Below are 22,645 nucleotides of genomic sequence, written 5' to 3'. Positions count from 1 at the left end.
CAACTCTCATTTACATACCCACTGATGGTGTGTATGTTTACAAAAGGAGATTAAATCCGACCATGTTTCTGGGTGCTTCACTTTTTTTTTCACACGTTGTACTATCATTATAGTAAAATATTTTATTATTATTATTATTATTTCTGGGTCTCTGTTGGGATTTAAATATCTCCTCCGGAAGCACGTTCCTAAATTTGCACCCAACCTCTAGTGCCATGGCATGAGGATGTATCTAATATTACCTCAGGTACCGATTCAAGGAACTCCGTTGGCACAATAGTGTAATGCCAACACCTTCCCAAATTGGTTTCACAACCTGAGGCCAGGTGATTTGGCAGGATGCTTAACACATTCTTCTTCTATAGTAGAAAAGGTGCTTAGCTGGTATGACGAAACCCTCCGATCCGGCACTGAAGCAAGCATGGTTACCTCAACACATGTTGTCTCGACTCATACACGACGGGGAGTAGTGCCGTTTTGTATGCAAGATTAAATGTTGGGCATTCAGACCTAGCAGTATCTGTCATTGATCACTGCCTACACTGAGAAGTACTCCATGCTGGCTGGTGACCTGATGTGGGTCATCCAGTCTTCATTACACCTAGTTGCTACCTCGGGTAGTTGCTGGTCTATGGACCATGCCTAGAGTCTTGATGCTGCTGGGAGCTGAACAGGTGCCTTCCAAATGGAGTCTACTGCTGGCTGGCATCAACCAACTCCAGGGTGCCTCCAAGTGATCCTTGGTTCACAGTCCGCAGTGGTGCAGAGACTAACTGCATCTGATTTGTTGCAGAGGTGCCACTTGACCTGCACGCACACACTCTGCTGGTGTAGACTTGCAAACATGGGCTACTGACAATGCATGTTTCGCCAAGATCATGGGATCAGGGCACATGCGCCATATTTCTACATTGCCACTTGGTGGCATTGGCTGTGCACATCAGCACTTGACACTGTTGGTAGCGCAACCACTGCTGGGCCAGCTGTGCAGCATCTGCATCTAACATAATGTCACTGGGACATGGTTACCATACAAGGCCACTGTGCTGCAGGGCCTCGCTGAGCAAAGCTGCTATAGCTATCACCACACAAACCATTTTTTAGTGCTGTGACTAACATTGCCAAGCCGAGTCATAAAATGCCATTGGGATGCTGTTTACATCAGCTGTATGAAGGCTGCTGAATAAATCATGTTGTTGTTATCACTGCATTTATAATTCCACAGCAGCCAAGGAACTGGTTCTTCATATGTGCTGCCCAGCCAACCATCCTACACATTACTGTGACCTATTCTGGGGTGAATAATGCTTGGATCATCCTGCCCCATAGTAACTGGTATCAGAAAGGATCAGTGGATTTGGGGGACATTGTGAACCAATGTATGACATCATCAGCACTTCGGGGTGGGTACAAACACAATGTTTTGCTCTGACTGTTGACCTTCGAATAATGTGCAATGGCGATTAAGTTAGGTTGGAGGACTGGGTATATGGTGAAATTTATGAAGATTAATGAGGGCATAGACATATATGAGGGGGAATCATTGGGAAGATTAAGCCAGCAGGCATCTGGTCAGGTGCAAGCAATGTAATTTACAAGGTCTTAGTGCCTCCTGTATGCACTCATAGCCTTAACATTCTTTACATGTTGAAGGTATGGATAATAAGCCATACAATGTGACGAGTGCGCATGGTTAGCAGTTAGGTGGAAGAATTAAGTTAGTGCTAGAATTAGGTATCCTTGTGTTTATCCTTGTGTATTAGGTAAAGGGTTTATAATGAGTGAATCAAAGGTATTGACGATTACCGCTCAGGAAGCAGTTCAGTCTTTTCTTTACTCGATCAGGTAGCCGAATTGAAAGACTTGCGTAAGCAGGTGGATGCAGAGGGGAAAAAAGCAGGGCCTCTTCTATTCTGTCTGTATCTGTTCTAGATGCAGCTACCACTAGCCTAGTTAATCATTTTTCAAACAATGCAGGGGAGGATGTATTGGCATTTGTTGATAACCTGCTGCAAAGCTGGGCTATAGAACAGACAAGGAGTTGTTGCAAATGGCCAAATTATGTTTAACGGAGGAAGGACTGAGAAACGCTCAGTCACTTGATGTGCTGGGAAGAGGTTGAGTACAGCAGTATAGGAAGACAGAACGGCTGTAGATACTACTAACATACCACAGTTTAAGAAATGTGGGAAAGTCGGACATTAAGAACAGGACTATATGCGAAGTAAGGGACATAACAGGAACGGATGAAATATAAATAAACAACCATTAAATGACAATGGGAGCCCTAGGTTCAGTGAGTGGCATTCCCATTAAATTTTAATGCTACAGAAACCTATGCAAAGGTGGAATGATGTTTTATTGGTATAGTGGACAGCTCAGAACACATGTTTTTATTAGACACAGGTGCACATGTGTGTGGTAAGTCTGGGACTAATGGGAATGAGGTGGTTAAACCTTCCACAGTACAGATTACGTACAGTTCATGGTAATGATGTGCATTCACTGTCTTCCGTGAACATAAGTTTTCAGGTGGAGCAAAAAATTCTTGGAAAATTCTAAGTTTTGCATTGTATAGCTGATGGTTACTGTGGGCTCCTAGGGTTGGATTTCATGTATAAGTATCATGCTAAAACTGACCTTGGACAATACATGGTAGAACTTGGGGCACACCATTACATCAGGAGAAAACTTTTCTCAGTAACACACTGCCAAAAGGTTTGTCTCTTGTGGAGGACAAACCGAATAACCTGCTTGCAAATGCACCAAGGATCAATTCATATGATCACGTATCACAAAGTGCAGGGAAACTGCTGTCGGTGATTGTGGGAGAAGTAAATACATTGTGTGGTTGAGACACTGGGAGAAAAATGGAGATTTAAATAAAGTGTGGCGTTTTGTGCTCAGGAGTACTGTACACATACAGGAAATAGACACTGAGTGAGTAATGCCCATCAATCTTGATAATTTTGGGATAAAATACGTGGATCTGCCCAAGCATTCTCCACTATAGACCTATGGAGTGGCTATCACTAGCTAGAAGTAGCACCAGAGGACAGGCCAAAAGCTGTGTTGAATGTTTCTTGGGGTCACTACCTATACCAGTGTATGTTGTTCTAATTGAAGAATGCACCAGCCACATTTCAACACTTGGTGGAAGGAGTATTGAGGGGATTAAAACCAAAATAATCTGTGGTGTATCTAGACAATATCACTGTGTTTGTCAAAGGTATGGAAGAGCATGAGCAACAGTTGAGGGAGGTTAAGGGATTACACACAGCACATCTTCCTTTTAGCGCAGAGAAGTGTCATTTTGTACAGTAAGAAGTAAATTATTTGGGGCATGTAATGAGCCAAGATGGGGTATGAACAGATCTGAGATTGATGTATGATGTACAGTTGTGTAACACCTCAGACAGGCAAAGAATTGTAGTCTTTTTCGGTTCAGCAAATTATTATAGGAAATTTGCCCTGGGGTTTATTAGTTCTCATGCACTTATTAAAGAAAGGGTTGAAAGTTTCACTGGACATCAAAATTCTAGAGTGCATTTGGAATTTGAAAAATTGAAGAAACTGTTGACAAATAGCCCAGTATTGGTCTATCTAGATCATGAAAAGGAGTTTGTGTTATTGTGTGATGCTAGTAACCGTGCAATGGGCTGTGTTCTAAATCAGGAAGTAAGGGGCATCCAGTCACTTATGAGTCCCGACAATTACACAAAGCAGAGAGAAACTATTCTAAGACAGAAAAGGAGATGCTGAACCTCATATGGGGCATGCCATACTTCTGCTGCTATTGTGTGGGAAAATATTTAAAGTGACAATAGATCATGTGGCACTTTATGTGACTTTTGGCATTAACCCCACATGTGAGAGTGTCTGTGTACAAAGTACACCAATCACAAATACACTCCTGGAAATTGAAATAAGAACACCGTGAATTCATTGTCCCAGGAAGGGGAAACTTTATTGACACATTCCTGGGGTCAGATACATCACATGATCACACTGACAGAACCACAGGCACATAGACACAGGCAACAGAGCATGCACAATGTCGGCACTAGTACAGTGTATATCCACCTTTCGCAGCAATGCAGGCTGCTATTCTCCCATGGAGACGATCGTGGAGATGCTGGATGTAGTCCTGTGGAACGGCTTGCCATGCCATTTCCACCTGGCGCCTCAGTTGGACCAGCGTTCGTGCTGGACGTGCAGACCGCGTGAGACGACGCTTCATCCAGTCCCAAACATGCTCAATGGGGGACAGATCCGGAGATCTTGCTGGCCAGGGTAGTTGACTTACACCTTCTAGAGCACGTTGGATGGCACGGGATACATGCGGACGTGCATTGTCCTGTTGGAACAGCAAGTTCCCTAGCCGGTCTAGGAATGGTAGAACGATGGGTTCGATGACGGTTTGGATGTACCGTGCACTATTCAGTGTCCCCTCGACGATCACCAGTGGTGTACGGCCAGTGTAGGAGATCGCTCCCCACACCATGATGCCGGGTGTTGGCCCTGTGTGCCTCGGTCGTATGCAGTCCTGATTGTGGCGCTCACCTGCACGGCGCCAAACACGCATACGACCATCATTGGCACCAAGGCAGAAGCGACTCTCATCGCTGAAGACGACACGTCTCCATTCGTCCCTCCATTCACGCCTGTCGCGACACCACTGGAGGCGGGCTGCACGATGTTGGGGCGTAAGCGGAAGACGGCCTAACGGTGTGCGGGACCGTAGCCCAGCATCATGGAGACGGTTGCGAATGGTCCTCGCCGATACCCCAGGAGCAACAGTGTCCCTAATTTGCTGGGAAGTGGCGGTGCGGTCCCCTATGGCACTGCGTAGGATCCTACGGTCTTGGCGTGCATCCGTGCGTCGCTGCGGTCCGGTCCCAGGTCGACGGGCACGTGCACCTTCCGCCGACCACTGGCGACATCGATGTACTGTGGAGACCTCACGCCCCACGTGTTGAGCAATTCGGCGGTACATCCACCCAGCCTCCCGCATGCCCACTATACGCCCTCGCTCAAAGTCCGTCAACAGCACATACGGTTCACGTCCACGCTGTCGCGGCATGCTACCAGTGTTAAAGACTGCGATGGAGCTCCGTATGCCACGGCAAACTGGCTAACACTGACGGCGGCGGTGCACAAATGCTGCGCAGCTAGCGCCATTCGACGGCCAATACCGCGGTTCCTGGTGTGTCCGCTGTGCCGTGCATGTGATCATTGCTTGTACAGCCCTCTCGCAGTGTCCGGAGCAAGTATGGTGGGTCTGACACACCGGTGTCAATGTGTTCTTTTTTCCATTTCCAGGAGTGTAGTATTGTTTTGTTCCATTGTTGTTTTATAATTGTTAGCCTCTACATATTCCTTCATTACTGCTTTAGTTAATGTAGTACTAAGTTGTGTTGTCATACATCCAAATGAGCAGCAGTAATATGTTGTTTGTTGTTGTTGTTGTTGTTGTGGTCTTCAGTCCTGAGACTGGTTTGATGCAGCTCTCCATGCTACTCTATCCTGTGCAAGCTTCTTCATCTCCCAGTACCTACTGCAACCTACATCCTTCTGAAACTGCTTAGTGTATTCATCTCTTGGTCTCCCCCTACGATTTTTACCCTCCATGCTGCCCTCCAATATTAAATTGGTGATCCCTCGATGCCTCAGAACATGTCCTACCAATCGATCCCTTCTTCTGGTCAAGTTGTGCCACAAACTTCTCTTCTCCCCAATCCTATTCAATACTTCCTCATTAGTTATGTGATCTACCCATCTAATCTTCAGCATTCTTCTGTAACACCACATTTCGAAAGCTTCTATACTTTTCTTGTCCAAACTATTTACCGTCCATGTTTCACTTCCATACATGGCTACACTCCATACAAATACTTTCAGAAATAACTTCCTCACACTTAAATCTATACTCGATGTTAACAAATTTCTCTTCTTCAGAAACGCTTTCCTTGCCATTGCCAGTCTACATTTTATATCCTCTCTGCTTCGACCATAATCAGTTATTTTGCTCCCCAAATAGCAAAACTCCTTTACTACTTTAAGTGTCTCATTTCCTAATCTAATTCCCTCAGCATCACCCGACTTAATTCGACTACATTCCATTATCCTCGTTTTTCTTTTGTTGATGTTCATCTTATATCCTCCTTTCAAGACACTGTCCATTCCGTTCAACTGCTCTTCCAGGTCCTTTGCTGTCTCTGACAGAATTACAATGTCATCGGCAAACCTCAAGGTTTTTATTTCTTCTCCATGGATTTTAATACCTACTCCGAATTTTTCTTTTGTTTCCTTTACTGCTTGCTCAATATACAGATTGAATAACATCGGGGAGAGGCTACAACCCTGTCTCACTCCCTTCCCCAACCACTGCTTCCCTTTCATGTCCCTCGACTCTTATAACTGCCATCTGGTTTCTGTACAAACTGTAAATAGCCTTTCGCTCCCTGTATTTTACTCCTACCACTTTTAGAATTTGAAAGAGAGTATTCCAGTCAACATTGTCAAAAGCTTTCTCTAAGTCTACAAATGCTAGAAACGTAGGTTTGCCTTTCCTTAATCTTTCTTCTAAGATAAGTCGCAAGGTCAGTATTGCCTCATGTGTTCCAGTATTTCTACGGAATCCAAACTGATCTCCCCCAAGGTCGGCTTCTACTAGTTTTTCCATTCGTCTGTAAAGAATTCGTATTAGTATTTTGCAGCTGTGGCTTATTAAACTGATAGTTCGGTAATTTTCACATCTGTCAACACCTGCTTCCTTTGGGATTGGAATTATTATATTCTTCTTGAAGTCTGAGGGTATTTCGCCTGTTTCATACATCTTGCTCACCAGATGGTAGAGTTTTGTCAGGACTGGCTCTCCCAAGGCCGTCAGTAGTTCCAATGGAATGTTGTCTACTCCGGGGGCCTTGTTTCGACTCAGGTCTTTCAGTGCTCTGTCAAACTCTTCACGCAGTATCGTATCCCCCATTTCATCTTCATCTACATCCTCTTCCATTTCCATAATATTGTTCTCAAGTACATCGCCCTTGTACAGACCCTCTATATACTCCTTCCACCTTTCTGCTTTCCCTTCTTTGCTTAGAACTGGGTTTCCATCTGAGCTCTTGATGTTCATACAAGTGGTTCTCTTATCTCCAAAGGTCTCTTTAATTTTCCTGTAGGCAGTATCTATCTTACCCCTAGTGAGATAAGCCTCTACATCCTTGCATTTGTCCTCTAGCCATCCCTGCTTAGCCATTTTGCACTTCCTGTTGATCTCATTTTTGAGACGTTTGTATTCCTTTTTGCCTGCTTCATTAACTGCATTTTTATATTTTCTCCTTTCATCAATTAAATTCAATATTTCTTCTGATACCCAAGAATTTCTAAGAGCCCTGGTCTTTTTACCTACTTGATCCTCTGCTGCCTTCACTACTTCATCCCTCAAAGCTACCCATTCTTCTTCTAATGTATTTCTTTCCCCCATTCCTGTCAATTGTTCCCTTATGCTCTCCCTAAAACTCTGTACAACCTCTGGTTCTTTCAGTTTATCCAGGTCCCATCTCCTTAAATTCCCACCTTTTTGCAGTTTCTTCAGTTTTAATCTACAGGTCATAACCAATAGATTGTGGTCAGAGTCCACATCTGCCCCTGGAAATGTCTTACAATTTAAAACCTGGTTCCTAAATCTCTGTCTTACCATTATATAATCTATCTGATGTTGTTGTTGTGGTCTTCAGTCCTGAGACTGGTTTGATGCAGCTCTCCATGCTACTCTATCCTGTGCAAGCTTCTTCATCTCCCAGTATCTACTGCAACCTACATCCTTCTGAATCTGCTTAGTGTATTCATCTCTTGGTCTCCCTCTACTATTTTTACCCTCCACACTGCCCTCCAATGCTAAATTTGTGATCCCTTGATGCCTCAAAACATGTCCTACCAACCGATCCCTTCTTCTAGTCAATTTGTGCCACAGACTTCTCTTCTCCCCAATCCTATTCAATACCTCCTCATTAGTTACGTGATCTACCCACTTTATCTTCAGCATTCTTCTGTAGCACCACATTTCGAAAGCTTCTATTCTCTTCTTGTCCAAACTAGTTATCGTCCATGTTTCACTTCCATACAAGGCTACACTCCATACAAATACTTTCAGAAATGACTTCCTGACACTTAAATCTATACTCGATGTTAACAAATTTCTCTTCTTGAGAAACGCTTTCCTTGCCATTGCCAGTCTACATTTTATATTCTCTCTACTTCGACCATCATCGGTTATTTTACTCCCTAAATAGCAAGACTCCTTTACTACTTTAAGTGTCTTATTTCCTAATCTAATTCCCTCAGCATCACCCGACTTAATTTGACTACATTCCATTATCCTCATTTTGCTTTTGTTGATGTTCATCTTATATCCTCCTTTCAAGACACTGTCCATTCCGTTCAACTGCTCTTCCAAGTCCTTTGCTGTCTCTGACAGAATTACAATGTCATCGGCGAACCTCAAAGTTTTTACTTCTTCTCCATGAATTTTAATACCTACTCCGAATTTTTCTTTTGTTTCCTTTACTGCTTGCTCAATATACAGATTGAATAACATCGGGGAGAGGCTACAACCCTGTCTTACTCCTTTCCCAACCACTGCTTCCCTTTCATGCCCCTCGACTCTTATAACTGCCATCTGGTTTCTGTACAAACTGTAAATAGCCTTTCGCTCCCTGTATTTTACCCCTGCCACCTTCAGAATTTGAAAGAGAGTATTCCAGTTAACATTGTCAAAAGCTTTCTCTAAGTCTACAAATGCTAGAAACGTAGGTTTTCCTTTTCTTAATCTTTCTTCTAAGGTAAGTCGTAAGGTCAGTATTGCCTCACGTGTTCCAACATTTCTATGGAATCCAAACTGATCTTCCCTGAGGTCGGCTTCTACCAGTTTTTCCATTCGTCTGTAAAGAATTCGCGTTAGTATTTTGCAGCTGTGACTTATCAAACTGATAGTTCGGTAATTTTCACATCTGTCAACACCTGCTTTCTTTGGGATTGGAATTATTATATTCTTCTTGAAGTCTGAGGGTATTTCGCCTGTCTCATACATCTTGCTCACCAGATGGTAGAGTTTTGTCATGACTGGCTCTCCCGAGGCCATCAGTAGTTCAAATGGAATGTTGTCTACTCCGGGGGCCTTATTTCGACTCAGGTCTTTCAGTGCTCTGTCAAACTCTTCACGCAGTATCTTATCTCCCATTTCGTCTTCATCTACATCCTCTTCCATTTCCATAATATTGTCCTCAAGTACATCGCCCTTGTATAAACCCTCTATATACTCCTTCCACCTTTCTGCCTTCCCTTCTTTGTTCTAATCAGTTCTAAGCAAAGAAGGGAAGAAGGGAATCTATCTGATACCTTTTAGTATCTCCAGGGTTCTTCCATGTATACAACCTTCTATCATGATTCTTAAACCAAGTGTTAGCTATAATTAAGTTGTGCTCTGTGCAAAATTCTACCAGGCGGCTTCCTCTTTCATTTCTTAGCCCCAATCCATATTCACCTACTATGTTTCCTTCTCCCCCTTTTCTTACACTCGAATTCCAGTCACCCATGACTATTAAATTTTCATCTCCCTTCACTATCTGAATAATTTCTTTTATATCATCATACATTTCTTCAATTTCTTCATCATCTGCAGAGCTAGTTGGCATATAAACTTGTACTACTGTAGTAGGCGTGGGCTTCGTGTCTATCTTGGCCACAATAATGCGTTCACTATGCTGTTTGTAGTAGCTTACCAGCATTCCTATTTTCCTATTCATTATTAAACCTACTCCTGCATTACCCCTATTTGACTTTGTGTTTATAACCCTGTAGTCACCTGACCAGAAGTCTTGTTCCTCCTGCCACCGAACTTCACTAATTCCCACTATATCTAACTTTAACCTATCCATTTCCCTTTTTAAATTTTCTAACCTACCTGCCCGATTAAGGGATCTGACATTCCACGCTCCGATCCGTAGGACGCCAGTTTTCTTTCTTCTGATAACGACATCCTCTTGAGTAGTCCCCGCCCGGAGATCCGAATGGGGGACTATTTTACCTCCGGAATATTTTACCCAAGAGGACCCCATCATCATTTAATCATACAGTAAAGCTGCATGCCCTCGGGAAAAATTACGGCCGTAGTTTCCCCTTGCTTTCAGCCATTCGCAGTACCAGCACAGCAATGCCGTTTTGGTTATTGTTACAAGGCCAGATCAGTCAATCATCCAGACTGTTGCCCTTGCAACTACTGAAAAGGCTGCTGCCCCTCTTCAGGAACCACACGTTTGTCTGGCCTCTCAACAGATACCCCTCCGTTGTGGTTGTACCCACGGTACGGCCATCTGTATCGCTGAGGCACGCAAGCCTCCCCACCAACGGCAAGGTCCATGGTTCATGGGGGGGGGGGGGGGAGGGGTGGGGGCAGCAGTAATATAAAATAAACAATCTAGGTGAGAAAGAAATTGCAATTTGCCCCATATTCGGAGCTAGCAGCACAATCCCACAATTAGGCCGTTCTTTATACAATAACTAGTAATCAGATAATTAGTTGGCAGGGATCTGATGCAACCACACTGTTTAACCCTTGGAATGGGTCATTACTGTGGGTAACAACTGTATGAGGCAACCGGGTGTTATAATGAAAGGTTTATTTTATTACTGTTTAATTAAACAATGCTTTAGCTAATAAACTATAAGTTTATTTTATTATTGTTTAATTAAGCTAAGATTAAAATGTGATTCTGCTCATTCAGGTTTACCTTGGTAACATAATGACAACTATTCTTAACATGTGTATAAACTGCGGTGCACACCTACTTGTGTTATAAAAAACAGCGCGCCTGCTTAAGGGTAAAAAAAAATTTGACTAGTTGACTTACAAAATGGGCAGTGAAGTTAAGTAAATTTGATTTCAAAGTAGTCCGTTAGCCTAGTAAAAGACATGGCAATGTGGATAGTCTCAGCAGAACAAATGGTGTATTACAGACAGTAGGTCATACTATTGCAGAGTGGCACAGAGCACAAGCTGCTGACGAGGACAGCGAAATATTTGCAACACAACCACAGTTTGTCGTACACAACACTGTATTATGCAGAATGACAAACCCTGGGGCTTGTGTTGTGGTTCTGTGAGAAGTAGCATGGAAGAAAGCACATGATCATGCAATATTTGGTTTTGGAGGACATATAACCACAAAGCAAAGTGTAGCCAAGTATTACTTGTGGCTTATGTGTAGACAAGATATACAGCAGCATATAAAAAACTGTGTGCCATGCACACAGTGAATGGAGTTAAGTCATCAATGCATTCTGTTACAGGTTACTGTGATTGGGATAGATATTTTGGGACCTTTTAACTAGACACCAGTAGAGAACCACTATTGTATGATCATAACGGTGGTGGTGGTTAGTGTTTAACGTCCCGTCGACAACGAGGTCATTAGAGACGGAGTGCAAGCTCGGGTTAGGGAAGGATTGGGAAGGAAATCGGCCGTGCCCTTTCAAAGGAACCATCCCGGCATTTGCCTGAAACGATTTAGGAAAATCACGGAAAACCTAAATCAGGATGGCCAGAGACGGGATTGAACCGTCGTCCTCCCGAATGCGAGTCCAGTGTGCTAACCACTGCGCCACCTCGCTTGGTATGATCATAACAATCATTGTTAACATTATGTGAGAATGATCTTTGCCTCAAATCAGCAAGCTGACAGAGTAGCACAGGCAATGATGAATAATTGGTTGTTAAAGTTTGATGTTCTGGAAATGTTAATCACAAATCAGGACACCAACTTTATGTCAGAACTGATGATGCAGTTGCACCATTTAGCAGTAGTGACCTTTTCGGCATATTTGTAAACTAAGGACAAGTCCATTACATCAGCAGGCCATTCGAAAAATGGAATATGTGCATAAAAAAATACGGAAAAGGTTGGGCCTTTATGCGAATAGCCAAGATAATGACTGGAATACTTTATTTCAGTACATGGTCACAGCTTATAATTCTAAAATCCATGTAAGTACAGGTCTACAGCCATATTAAGCAGTGTGTGGTCAATAAATGCCATCACCATTTGAAGTAATCAAACCTATGGTGGGGAAATATTGGGAGCCCATCAGGAATTTCACGAAGATGTTGAGAAAGGTATGAAGTGAATGCAAAAAGCCAATACCAAGGCCTTTGAACGTCAAGAAGAGATTGGGCAATGCAATGATAAAGAGCCGGAGTATCATAGAGGTCAGTGGGTAATGCTGATATGTCCATAGATCCCACAGGGGAAAATGAAGAAATTCGTCACCAGGTATCGTGGTCCATACCAGGTAATTAAGATAACCTCACCAGTTAATGTTCCAGACAGCTTAAAAATTGTGTGCAATGGTCATAAATGCCAGACATGTAAGTCCTTTTTGATGCATGTCACATTCATTACCACCAAAGCCAGCGACACACTCAAAGATGCCCATGCGTAAAACTTTATTTTGTTTTCTATACATTGCACATAGCCTAAGGCTCAGAGGAAAAAATAAATTCACCTTCTTATTACAATTTAATTTGTTACTCTTGTGACTATATGACCCCTGTGTTTAAAAATTCACAACACGTATAAATGAATTACCACCTATAACAGTTCTAATTAAAAAGTGGGTAGAACCTGGAAAAATCAAGGCATGTGTTTTGTCATGGTGTGTGGCATGACCTGAATGGACAAAATGCCACATATGGCAATTTTTTCACATCCTATGCATTGAGTCAATGTCTTCTTGTTGAACCGAGAGTACTCTTAGTAAATCTCTGTTTTGAAGACAGAAAAAAGCCACCATGAAATATAAATAGTGGCCACTGTTAGAAGAATACGAGCAGGATATTCTTCAACACCAAGTTCCAGCAGCAGAAATCAAAACTCCAAATATGACAGATGCAAATTCTGTCCAAGTTGTGGCAACAAAACCCTTATAGAGTTTGAGATGTAGCAAATATGTATGTGAAGCTCACATTACACACACTGCCCAAATTGTTGACCATAATAAGTTTGAATGTAGCTGAGGCAGTGAAGAATTTAGAAAATGGAGCAACTGAGCTTTCCCTATTATTAGCTATTTCTGTTTTGTTCTGTTCTGTTCTGTTCCAGAATAAGAGGACAAAAGTATTTTTTTTACATCACTTACATGATTGTTAACTTCTAAAACTGTAATATTTATTTTATGGCAAATAATGCCCTAATAATTTTTAGTACAGCAAGCTGAGAACTTCACGAGTTACTGTCATTGTAATTTTTGAGTTAATTGACAATTTTAAATCTTGCTGCTCTTCAAACTAAGTAAAAACTCAACTGATCTATGTCTCTTTCTGATAAAGTGCAGCATGATAAAAATATTTGTGTTTTTGTATATGACCATCTGGTCTAACTTCCATATTTTGTTGCAAACAGAACCTAAAATTAAAATAACTTCATGATTTATCAGTATTATGCCCTTTAATACCAACTGGGTCATTATGATCTCAAAGGGTATATTTATACAGCATTTTAAGGAAAGGGGCAGGGTTTTAAATAGTTACATTCTAGCTGCAAGGCTAAGTTTTTAGAAACTAGTAACATGGTTTCTCCTTACTGCAGACAGCAGTTCTTTCTCACATTTTGTTTTCTTTCAGTACAACCAATGATAATACATTTATCAAGTTATTCTTTCATATCTATGATGCACATCCATAAAGTAAGTTTCCCGGTGTAGGGCGGGAAAGGGGGGTGGGAGGAAGTCATGAACAGAAACAAAACACAATTTAGTTGAAAGATTTATTGTAACACATACCGGAAGTATGAGCTATTTTTCATTTCACCACTGGAATTCAGATATTTGTCACACTGTGGGACCAACTTTTATATCCATGCATCATAGATGTCTGCCACATGGGACTGGAAGCACTGAATGACAATCATGTCTGCCACTCTGTAAATATGAAAATGCTGACTCCAACCCGACAGGAATTTCTCGAGGTTCCAGAAAGGATGGAAATCACTGTGAGCAAGGCCTGGGCTGTAGCATGAATGAACAAACACCTCCCAACCGAACATTTGCAGGGGCACTGTTGACCACCGAGTTGTGTGTGGCCGAGTATTATTGTGCAGCAAGAGAACACTAGCATTAAGCATCTTGAGCCGCTTGTTGTAAATGTCATGTCACAATCGCCACATTGTTTCACAGTAATGTTCACAGCATTCTTTGTCTCACCTCTTGCCAAGAATATGAGGAGAGCTCTGCACTTATCCCAGAACAATGAACACAGCACTTCCCATACCACCTACACGGTCTACTTTAATTTCACCTTTCATGAGAGCCACTGTGATGTCATTGCATCGAATGCTGCTTGGTTTCTGGGGTATTGTGTGCAAACCACTTCTCGCCAACTGTGGTGTTTCGGTCCACAAATTCATTGCCATCATCATGGTACCACAGCAGAAAAGTGAAAGCTGCCCCCAAGCACTTTGCTTTGTGTTCTGGAATCAGTTGCTTTGGAATTCACCTCGCCCACAGTTTCCAGAACAACATGAGCTTTGTGACAATTTCACATGACAAGGAGCAGCGCACCTGTGGGAACTGACTGCCGAGTTCTGTTACGGTGAAATGACGATTCTCATACAAGCTCCACAAAGTCACCCTTAATGATGGGTGACCTCCCGTTGAGCTCCTAATCATCAACATTTTGGCAATTTCGTGCAATGTCTCTGCATCAGTAACACACCATCTCCTTGCTCATTACATTAGGTCCACAGACCTCACACAGATGATGAATTTCAGTTCACACACTTCATCAACAACTGCACTTCACACGCTGTGGAAACTGGAACATGAGTCTCCAATATCAACTGCTACTACAAAGCTACTGTGAGACATCGGGAAATTTTGTTAGCACATGTATCATGCCATTTTATTACTCTATCATGTACATACCATTGCTTCATGCAACATCAGTTTGTCAGCTACAGGAAATTTACTCCACGGATGTGCCTCATATTTAGCTCTCATAGAATATTTACCAGCCTTCGTCCAGAATAGCCAATAAAAGAATAGAAAATTACATAAATGTAATTAAGCTTTTGTCATGCCAATTTATGATGGCATCAATGGTAACTACTTTATCTCAGATGTTGCTTGCTTGGTTTTATAAATGTAGTTCAACACACAATATAGTATTCCAGGGTCAAGAGGAATATTTGATAATAGCCACCAGTGACAAAGTTATCTACTGCTATGTCACCTTTCGGTATGTATTTCCACAGTTTGGTTGTTAGTTGGCAAAGCCAACGAATTTGAAAGCAGAAAACTTGGTTGTAGCAATACTGATCTGTAACTTAGCGCGATGTCTATTTTAGGCTGGAAGGTGACAGCTCGATTGTGAGTTGGTGAAACCAACAAATGTTAAAGAAAAAAAAACTTGGTTGTGGTGACAGCCTAATTTGTAGTTTAGCTCGTTTGAAAAATTTACCACTAATATCAATAGTCGCCATATTGTTAATGTTAACTGCGTGTTTCTGTCACTGGTCAAAGCCAATGATTACTATCGAATATTCCTCTCTATTCGTACCCCATACAACTGGCAGTACTCACAGCATCATTTCTTTTCACAGATGCTATACAGATCAGACACGTTGCAGCACCAGACTGGAAAACCTCCTCCAGAAACCGCTGTGTACGCCCAAGCTCATCACTTCTACCCCCTAACTGAGAGTACGACTTCAACACAGACTCTGCAAAGATTTAACAAACATTAATGTTATGTGTAATAAATGAATTAATTGATATTCTTGAATTATACATTCATACATACATTTGCTCAGTATCATATGTAACATCAGAAAGAGCAGAAAATTCGATACTGACTAGCTCAGATGATGCTTAACAAATGACATAAACTGCAATAATTGTATTCATTATGAAAGAAAACGGAGTGATCGACATAATAGTTTACCATATCTGTTGGTTTTAACGAGGTCACTGTAGTTCATGATACTGCCATTTTTCTCGACCAGTAATATCACTGTCAACACAATGTTTTTAAAATTCATGGAAACAGCCTGATCTGTGGGGTAGCCCAAAGTTCTAGGTAAACTATAAGGCGATAGCTTCACTGTGAGAAAAGCCAAAGAATGTGTCATGAAAACAAGTTGCTGCTATTGCAGTTCTAGTCCAAACTGGTTTGATGCAGCTCACCACACAAGACTAACCTGTGCTTCTTCATAACTACTTTAGCCTACATACACTTGACCTGCTTATTGCTGTCAGTCTTAGGTCTGCCTCTACAATTGCAGCAGTCTGCCCCCTCGCTTCAGCAGTTCAGTGATCCAGGAAGCTAGGTCAGTTGCAACAGCCACCCTAAGACTGCACTGGCAGACACGACCCAGCACAATGTCGTCACTACTACCTAGCTTCTGATCTTGCCAAATGCCAATGCGGAATGTGTTCATGCCACTGTGTAGGCTGTTAGTGGCCGATCGTGCAAGGTGATGGATTCTACATGTTGTGCCCTCCTGCAACCCATAAATATAGTCATCAACATGCCCAAATGTCTTATTGGCACTTATCTGACAGATTAGGTTTGAAGTACACAACACTTTGGACACCTTGGCGTCTATAGTTTGACACTGTCAGACTTGCCATAGATGTGAACTGTACTGGAAGTCAGCTGAGTCACAGATGCAGATGACATTACAGCAGTTGCTACCATCACTCACACGCTTGCAGTATCTGCCTCTGCTCAGGAACCATTGACCAAAAGACCCCATACCACCTACCGGTATTTTGTTAGGCGGGCCATCCTTACAACCCTCTGCTCATCTACTCCATGATTGTAACACAAGATGTACCTCCCATTCTTTCTTCCATTACCAAAATAACTATTCTTTCATGCCTCATGTGTCCCATCAACCTACACCTACTTACAGAAAAATTGTGTCATAAAGCTCTTTTCCCCAAAATTTGATTCAGTATCTCTTCATCAGTTACTGGATCTGATTTGAATACATAAGTATGCTTTTATGAACATAAGACAAGGTCAGGCATGGCCTTGATGAAGAAACCATTCCAACATTTGCCTGAAATGATTTAGCAAAACCACGGAATACCTAAATCAAGGTGGCCAGACAAAGCAAACTCCATCCTCCCAAATATGAGGTCAGTGCCTTAATAAATGCACTGCTTCATTTGGTTGGTCGCTACTGTACAATGGTCTTTGATTTAGGGACTAAGCACAATTTGTGCCAGAAAATTTATGTTTAAAAAATCATAATTTTACACTGCACGCGTTATGGATATCTGCTGGTGACCCTAGAACCATGGACACCCATCTCATCCTCAACATTCTTTTTTAAAACGGCATTTCAAAAACTTCTACTATCCTCTTGAAAATAAACTATTTTTAAACTTAATGTCATAGAGACAATTAGGTCAGGACCGAACATCACAGTTTGGTAGTGAATTGGCAAAGACAACAAATGTATCATAAGAATAACATGTTTTTGCAATATGCATTCCTCAAGTTATATTTACATCCCAAAGGAAAACAATTTTCATGCTGTGGTCAGATATTTTCAGGATTTTAATAGGTTTGAAAGCATTAACAATATCTTCCCCCATATAACCAAAGGGGAGGGGTGTCCTAATGTTTTGATATTTGGAATATGCACAACAATATGACTTCATAGTTGCCAAAGTGAGGTCATAGGAAGCGCCCAATTGCACCCGTCTATTTTGACTTGCAACATAATACTGTTGTGGTGTGTGACGTCACTATGGCACGTGTGGCTTTTTTTCGTGTTGTCATATTTGATGGTGCCCTCTCGTGGTGGATGTTGACGTGTTGAGTTTAACATGTGGTATTGCGTTAATTTGAGTCTCGGTTATCACTTTGGTAACATGGGTTTATTTGAGTCTGAGTAGTCAGTGCAGTAATGTGGATTTGGAAGTTTTTGATTTGCTTTCAGTGAGCTGTTATGGCTTTTTTTCCTTTTGTTTGTGAGCTTGGTGCTTTCGTTGGTTGTGTTTCATCTGTTTTATAATTATGGTATTTCTGTTATATTTTCATTGATCTAGTGAATATGGTTTTTTTTTTTTTTTTTTTGAGTTGTCGGGGTTTTGGTTTCGCTGGTATTTTGAGAGTTATGTAAATGTGTGACTTCTGTGGTTGTGTTGTCCTTCTATTTGTGGGTTGCTAGTAGGTATAAAGAGCTGTGTTTGCTCTATATAGATAAAGGGAAATGTCTGATTCCACTTTTTGGAGTTGTAGGTATTTGTTGGTTTTTTGATACCAAGGGCTTCATTTGAGCTATATCGGTACAGTGAAGTGCACAATTCCTGTTGGTGTTGTGGCTGTAGCACTATGTCGTAAGTAGGGATTTTTTAAAAATATAATATTCGTTTTGTGATGGTGTGGAATTTTGTACTGTTATATATTTAGCTTGTCACCCACCGTAAGCCCCCAATTTCCCGCAGCTGCCCTGTTAGTTGCATTTTGTTGTTGGAGTAATAAGTTCTGGGTCGACAGAAGCGACCGATTCCAAGTGTCGGCTTTGACCCGTGACGTACGGGTGTTGTTGTGTGTGACGTCATGACGGCGTGGAGTTTGGCTTGTGAGTGTGGCGTGTTTGTAGATGTCGTCGTGTTGTGGTTGGTTGTGCTCTCTGGTGGTTTGTTCAGGGTGTTCGTTTGTGTGGTGTAATGGGCTCAGTTTGCTTTTGCTCATTATCCAGAATTGTTTGAGTGTCGGCTGTGTTCATAGTGGAATTTGTTTCAGTGAGTTAACGATTTTGTGTGAAGGTTAATTTAGTGCTGTTCACTGTAGATCGTGTGGTAATTTTAGTAAAATTAATCGGTTGTTGTTTTTGTTCAGGAATGGATATGACGGATAAAATTAACAGTGCGGAGGTCAAGGGAAGGGTTCGATCCCAATGTGTGGCTGCGTATGTTGATATTGGTATCGGGAGATGTTTTTGTGCTATATAGGCCAAGGGAAGTGTTTGATCCTAATTTATGGGATCGAGAGCTGCTGTTGAGCTATATAGGTCCGATTCCAGATGATATTATGTTTAGTGGTATTTGGGGAGTTTTGTGATGTCGGTTTTTTTTGTCGTTTTGTGTGATCTTGTACGGTGATGGGTGTCTAAATTTGTTTATATTTAGTTTGCCCCCACCCAAAAACACCCCATTTCCCGTGCTTGTCCTGTTGGCATTTTCTGGAAAGTGTATGTGTTTATTTTTTGATGTATTTTCGTCCTCATAATGTGTACGTACCGACGTTATATGCGCCGTATTGGAATCGTGGTGTATGGTCGTTTCCGCCATATTTGTGACGTCATGTGTCAAAGCAGACGGGTGGAAATAGATGCTTCCCTAATGCTCCAAAGTGACTACACAGAGTTGACGAATAGTTGCCTTGTTGATAGTGTCACTGGCCAAAGCTGATGTATTGCATAATGTTCTTCAATGCTTCCGTTTTATCTTCAGCAGATAGTAAATTAGGGTGATAGTTCTGATTCAAATTTAGTGAATTTATTTCCTTTTATGTAGGAACTAAATCACAGCTTGTGGAAACTTAAGATAAGCACAATACAAATAGAATAAACAATATTTCATAGTAAATCAATAATTTGCCACTTGTGACTTGCTCTATGGTATTGAATTATGTTGCATGATGATCAGGGTTCATAAGAAACTGATTTTACGTATACAAACTGAAGCGGCACATGAAAACTTGTACCAAAAAGCCGGGAATAGAACCCAGGTCTCCTGCTTACTAAGCAGGTTTGTTAGCCAGATTGTCGCACATTGGTGTCAAGGTGGCTTATTGGCTGATGCACTTGCCTAGAAAGCAGAAGACCCAGGTTCGAGTCCCAACCTTGGAACAAATCTGCAATCACAGCACTGCAGTCTATACACATAAAATCATATCTGTATGAAACCAGTAATGTCTCTTCTGAAATTGTGACATTTCATTTGTTACAGCAGATCTCAGAGTGTGTGTGTGTGTGTGTGTGTGTGTGTGTGTGTGTGTGTGTGTAAGAGGCTAAACTTATGTACTGGATCCGACCCGACCCTCCACTCCACTCACCCCCCCCCCCCCCCCCCCAAATCTTTGTTGTGGTGGCAGACTGATCTATAATGTAGCTCTATGTCTAGGTTATGTTAGGAGAAAATCTGTTTTGGTAACAAATTGATCAGTAGCAAGGCCTAATGTTTATGTCTGTGCTATAATGGAAAATGCAAGAGGGCGGGGGTCCAATACTGTACCAAAATGATACTAAATGCTTGATAAATAGCAAGGTTAAATTTTAATGCACACTGAAAATTTTCCCTCTTGGCAACTCCTCCTATCCCACTAAAGAATTAGTTTTTAGAAACTTGTCTATTTAATGCAAAAGAGTCACATACATACTTGTGTTATTAAACTATTCTTTTTCTGTTATGTGATATTATTAAGTACTGCATATGTAATTAAATACCAACTGAGTTAATGTTCTGTAACTGACTTGTTCCACATCATTATGATATACCACCTATCACTCAAGATGACCTAAGGAACTAAACTAAACACACTAAAATTGTTTTAAAGTACAAGGAAATATGACACTAGCCACATTACTGAGTGCAAGAACTGAATTTCACATACTGCACGTACCTGTACCCTATCATCAGTAGCCTTGTTCAAATGGTTCAAATGTCTCTGAGCACTATGGGGCTCAACTGCTGTGGTCATAAGTCCCCTAGAACTTAAAACTACTTAAACCTAACTAACCTAAGGACATCAGTAGCCTTGTTGTTGTAGGGCTATATATAGTGGTACAGATTTAATATTATGGAATTACATGTAGTAAAGTGGTTAAGGATGTGAAAATAGTATCCTAGCATCTGCACAGTATAAGTTAACAATGCAATTACTGACTTAATGACAAAGCTTACAAGTATGGAAAGCGGTATACAACATTACATTTCTCTCATTACCAAGAATATTGTCATTTTCCAAATCATCTTCTTCTGAAGACGATTCATAGCCTGTGTTCAGGTGTTTCTGAAGAGACGCCTGTTGCTTCAATTGAGCGTCTTTAAATCTTTCTTCAGCTGTCGGCATTTGCAATGGTACACTCCTGGTGTTTTGATTTTTATTTTCCGTCTTGCGACCCCTAGCGTTAGAACCTCTTCCGCCACCCCGGTTCCAAGGGTTGCCTCTTCCGCCTCGCCGGCTTTCCATTTCTGTTATCAATAGACACACCAGGTGAAACAAACCGAAACGATCTTATCAAACGCAGTAAATGTTTCGTAATATCCGACACTTCGCGAACTGTGTCGGAAAACAAAAGGCAGTGCGTGGATCATTAATGTCATTCTTTAGGGGGGAAAAAAAGGAGACAACATTAACGCCCGATACACGTCAAGTTCTCAAACAGCATATTGTGCCTATTCCTCATCGTTAAACACTGTAAATACAACTACAAAAGATAATAGTACACTCATAAACACACGGATGTACCAGAAAAAATACCGACTGAGCAACTACTGCTTAGTTACTATAATTAATGAAAGGAAAAAAAATCACGATTTTTAATCATCATGCGAGCTTTCAAACTCAACGTCACCGCTTCTCAACAACGTAAAGGCGTAAACCTTTCGCCGCCAGCGATTCTATAAATTCAGATATCACCCTTCTAAAAATGTAATATCTTCGTGGGTATTTTGAACCGAGTTGTCACATGCAACTAAAGTGGCGCCATTTCAAGTGGTAAGAAGACAGATTCAATTGATAGACTAAAATATGCCAACAAACCACTATACGTATACCTTGTTTAGCAAAACGATAAGAAACTTATGTTGACTCTACCAAATGCAAAATTTATTATTTTTTTGTCGTACGCTCCTATGACGTGCCATTCTGAAGTTCAGTGTTGATTAACAACGCTACGACGTAATCCGTAAATACGGTGCGCCTCAGGGTTCCGTACTGGGACCAATCGTGTTCTTGCTATTTGTAAATGACCTGGAACCATCCAGCCCTAACTATAAGTACGTTAAATATGCCGATAATACAAATATACTTATCGAAGGAAAGACCCCAGAAGAGCTCCAAAATGAAATAAAAAAGAGCACTACACATGTATCAGAATGGTCCACAATGAACAACTTAATAATAAACACACATAAAACAAACACTATGCATCTACACACATTGCAGAATAAACAGCCTTTAACTGCAACCATAGAACTGTTAGGCAAAAGACTTGAAATTGTAAATAGCACCAAATTTTTGGGAGTTTGAATCCAAGATGACCGAAGATGGCAGAAACACACACAACACCTATGTAGTAGATTAAATACCATTTGTTATAGTATAAAAATTCTTACTGGATGCACATCAATACAAGCCATAAAAAATGTGTACTATGCCCAAGCAGAATCACTACTAAGATATGGTTTAATCTGCTGGGGAAATTCACCATCTAGCAAAAGCTGTTTTATTGCACAAAAAAGAATTATAAGAGCCATGGTAGGCTCAGCAACTCGATCTTCATGCAAACCTTCATTTAAAAAGCTTCATATTCTTCCATTACCATGCCTATATATCCTAGAAACAATA

General features: G+C 41.3%; 1 protein-coding gene across 1 annotated transcript in view; it reads right to left on the bottom strand.

Annotated features, from left to right (window-relative positions):
• The window catches only part of LOC126187618 (NF-X1-type zinc finger protein NFXL1), a 119,795-nt gene extending 98,082 nt beyond the window's left edge, over positions 1-21,713 (bottom strand). Inside the window, exons 1-2 of the mRNA XM_049928811.1 lie at positions 21,019-21,713; positions 15,634-15,773 (exon numbers count right to left, since the gene is read on the bottom strand). Of these exons, the coding sequence (XP_049784768.1) occupies positions 15,634-15,773; positions 21,019-21,265 (387 nt within the window). The 5' untranslated portion in view covers positions 21,266-21,713. The remainder of the gene's footprint in view (positions 1-15,633; positions 15,774-21,018) is intronic.
• Positions 21,714-22,645: the final 932 nt, after the last annotated feature.

The sequence above is a fragment of the Schistocerca cancellata genome, chromosome 5, assembly GCF_023864275.1.
Source record: "Schistocerca cancellata isolate TAMUIC-IGC-003103 chromosome 5, iqSchCanc2.1, whole genome shotgun sequence".
NCBI lineage: Eukaryota > Metazoa > Arthropoda > Insecta > Orthoptera > Acrididae > Schistocerca > Schistocerca cancellata.
Note: the sequence above shows the minus strand (reverse complement) of the source record. Positions and strands in the feature narration are given on the sequence as shown.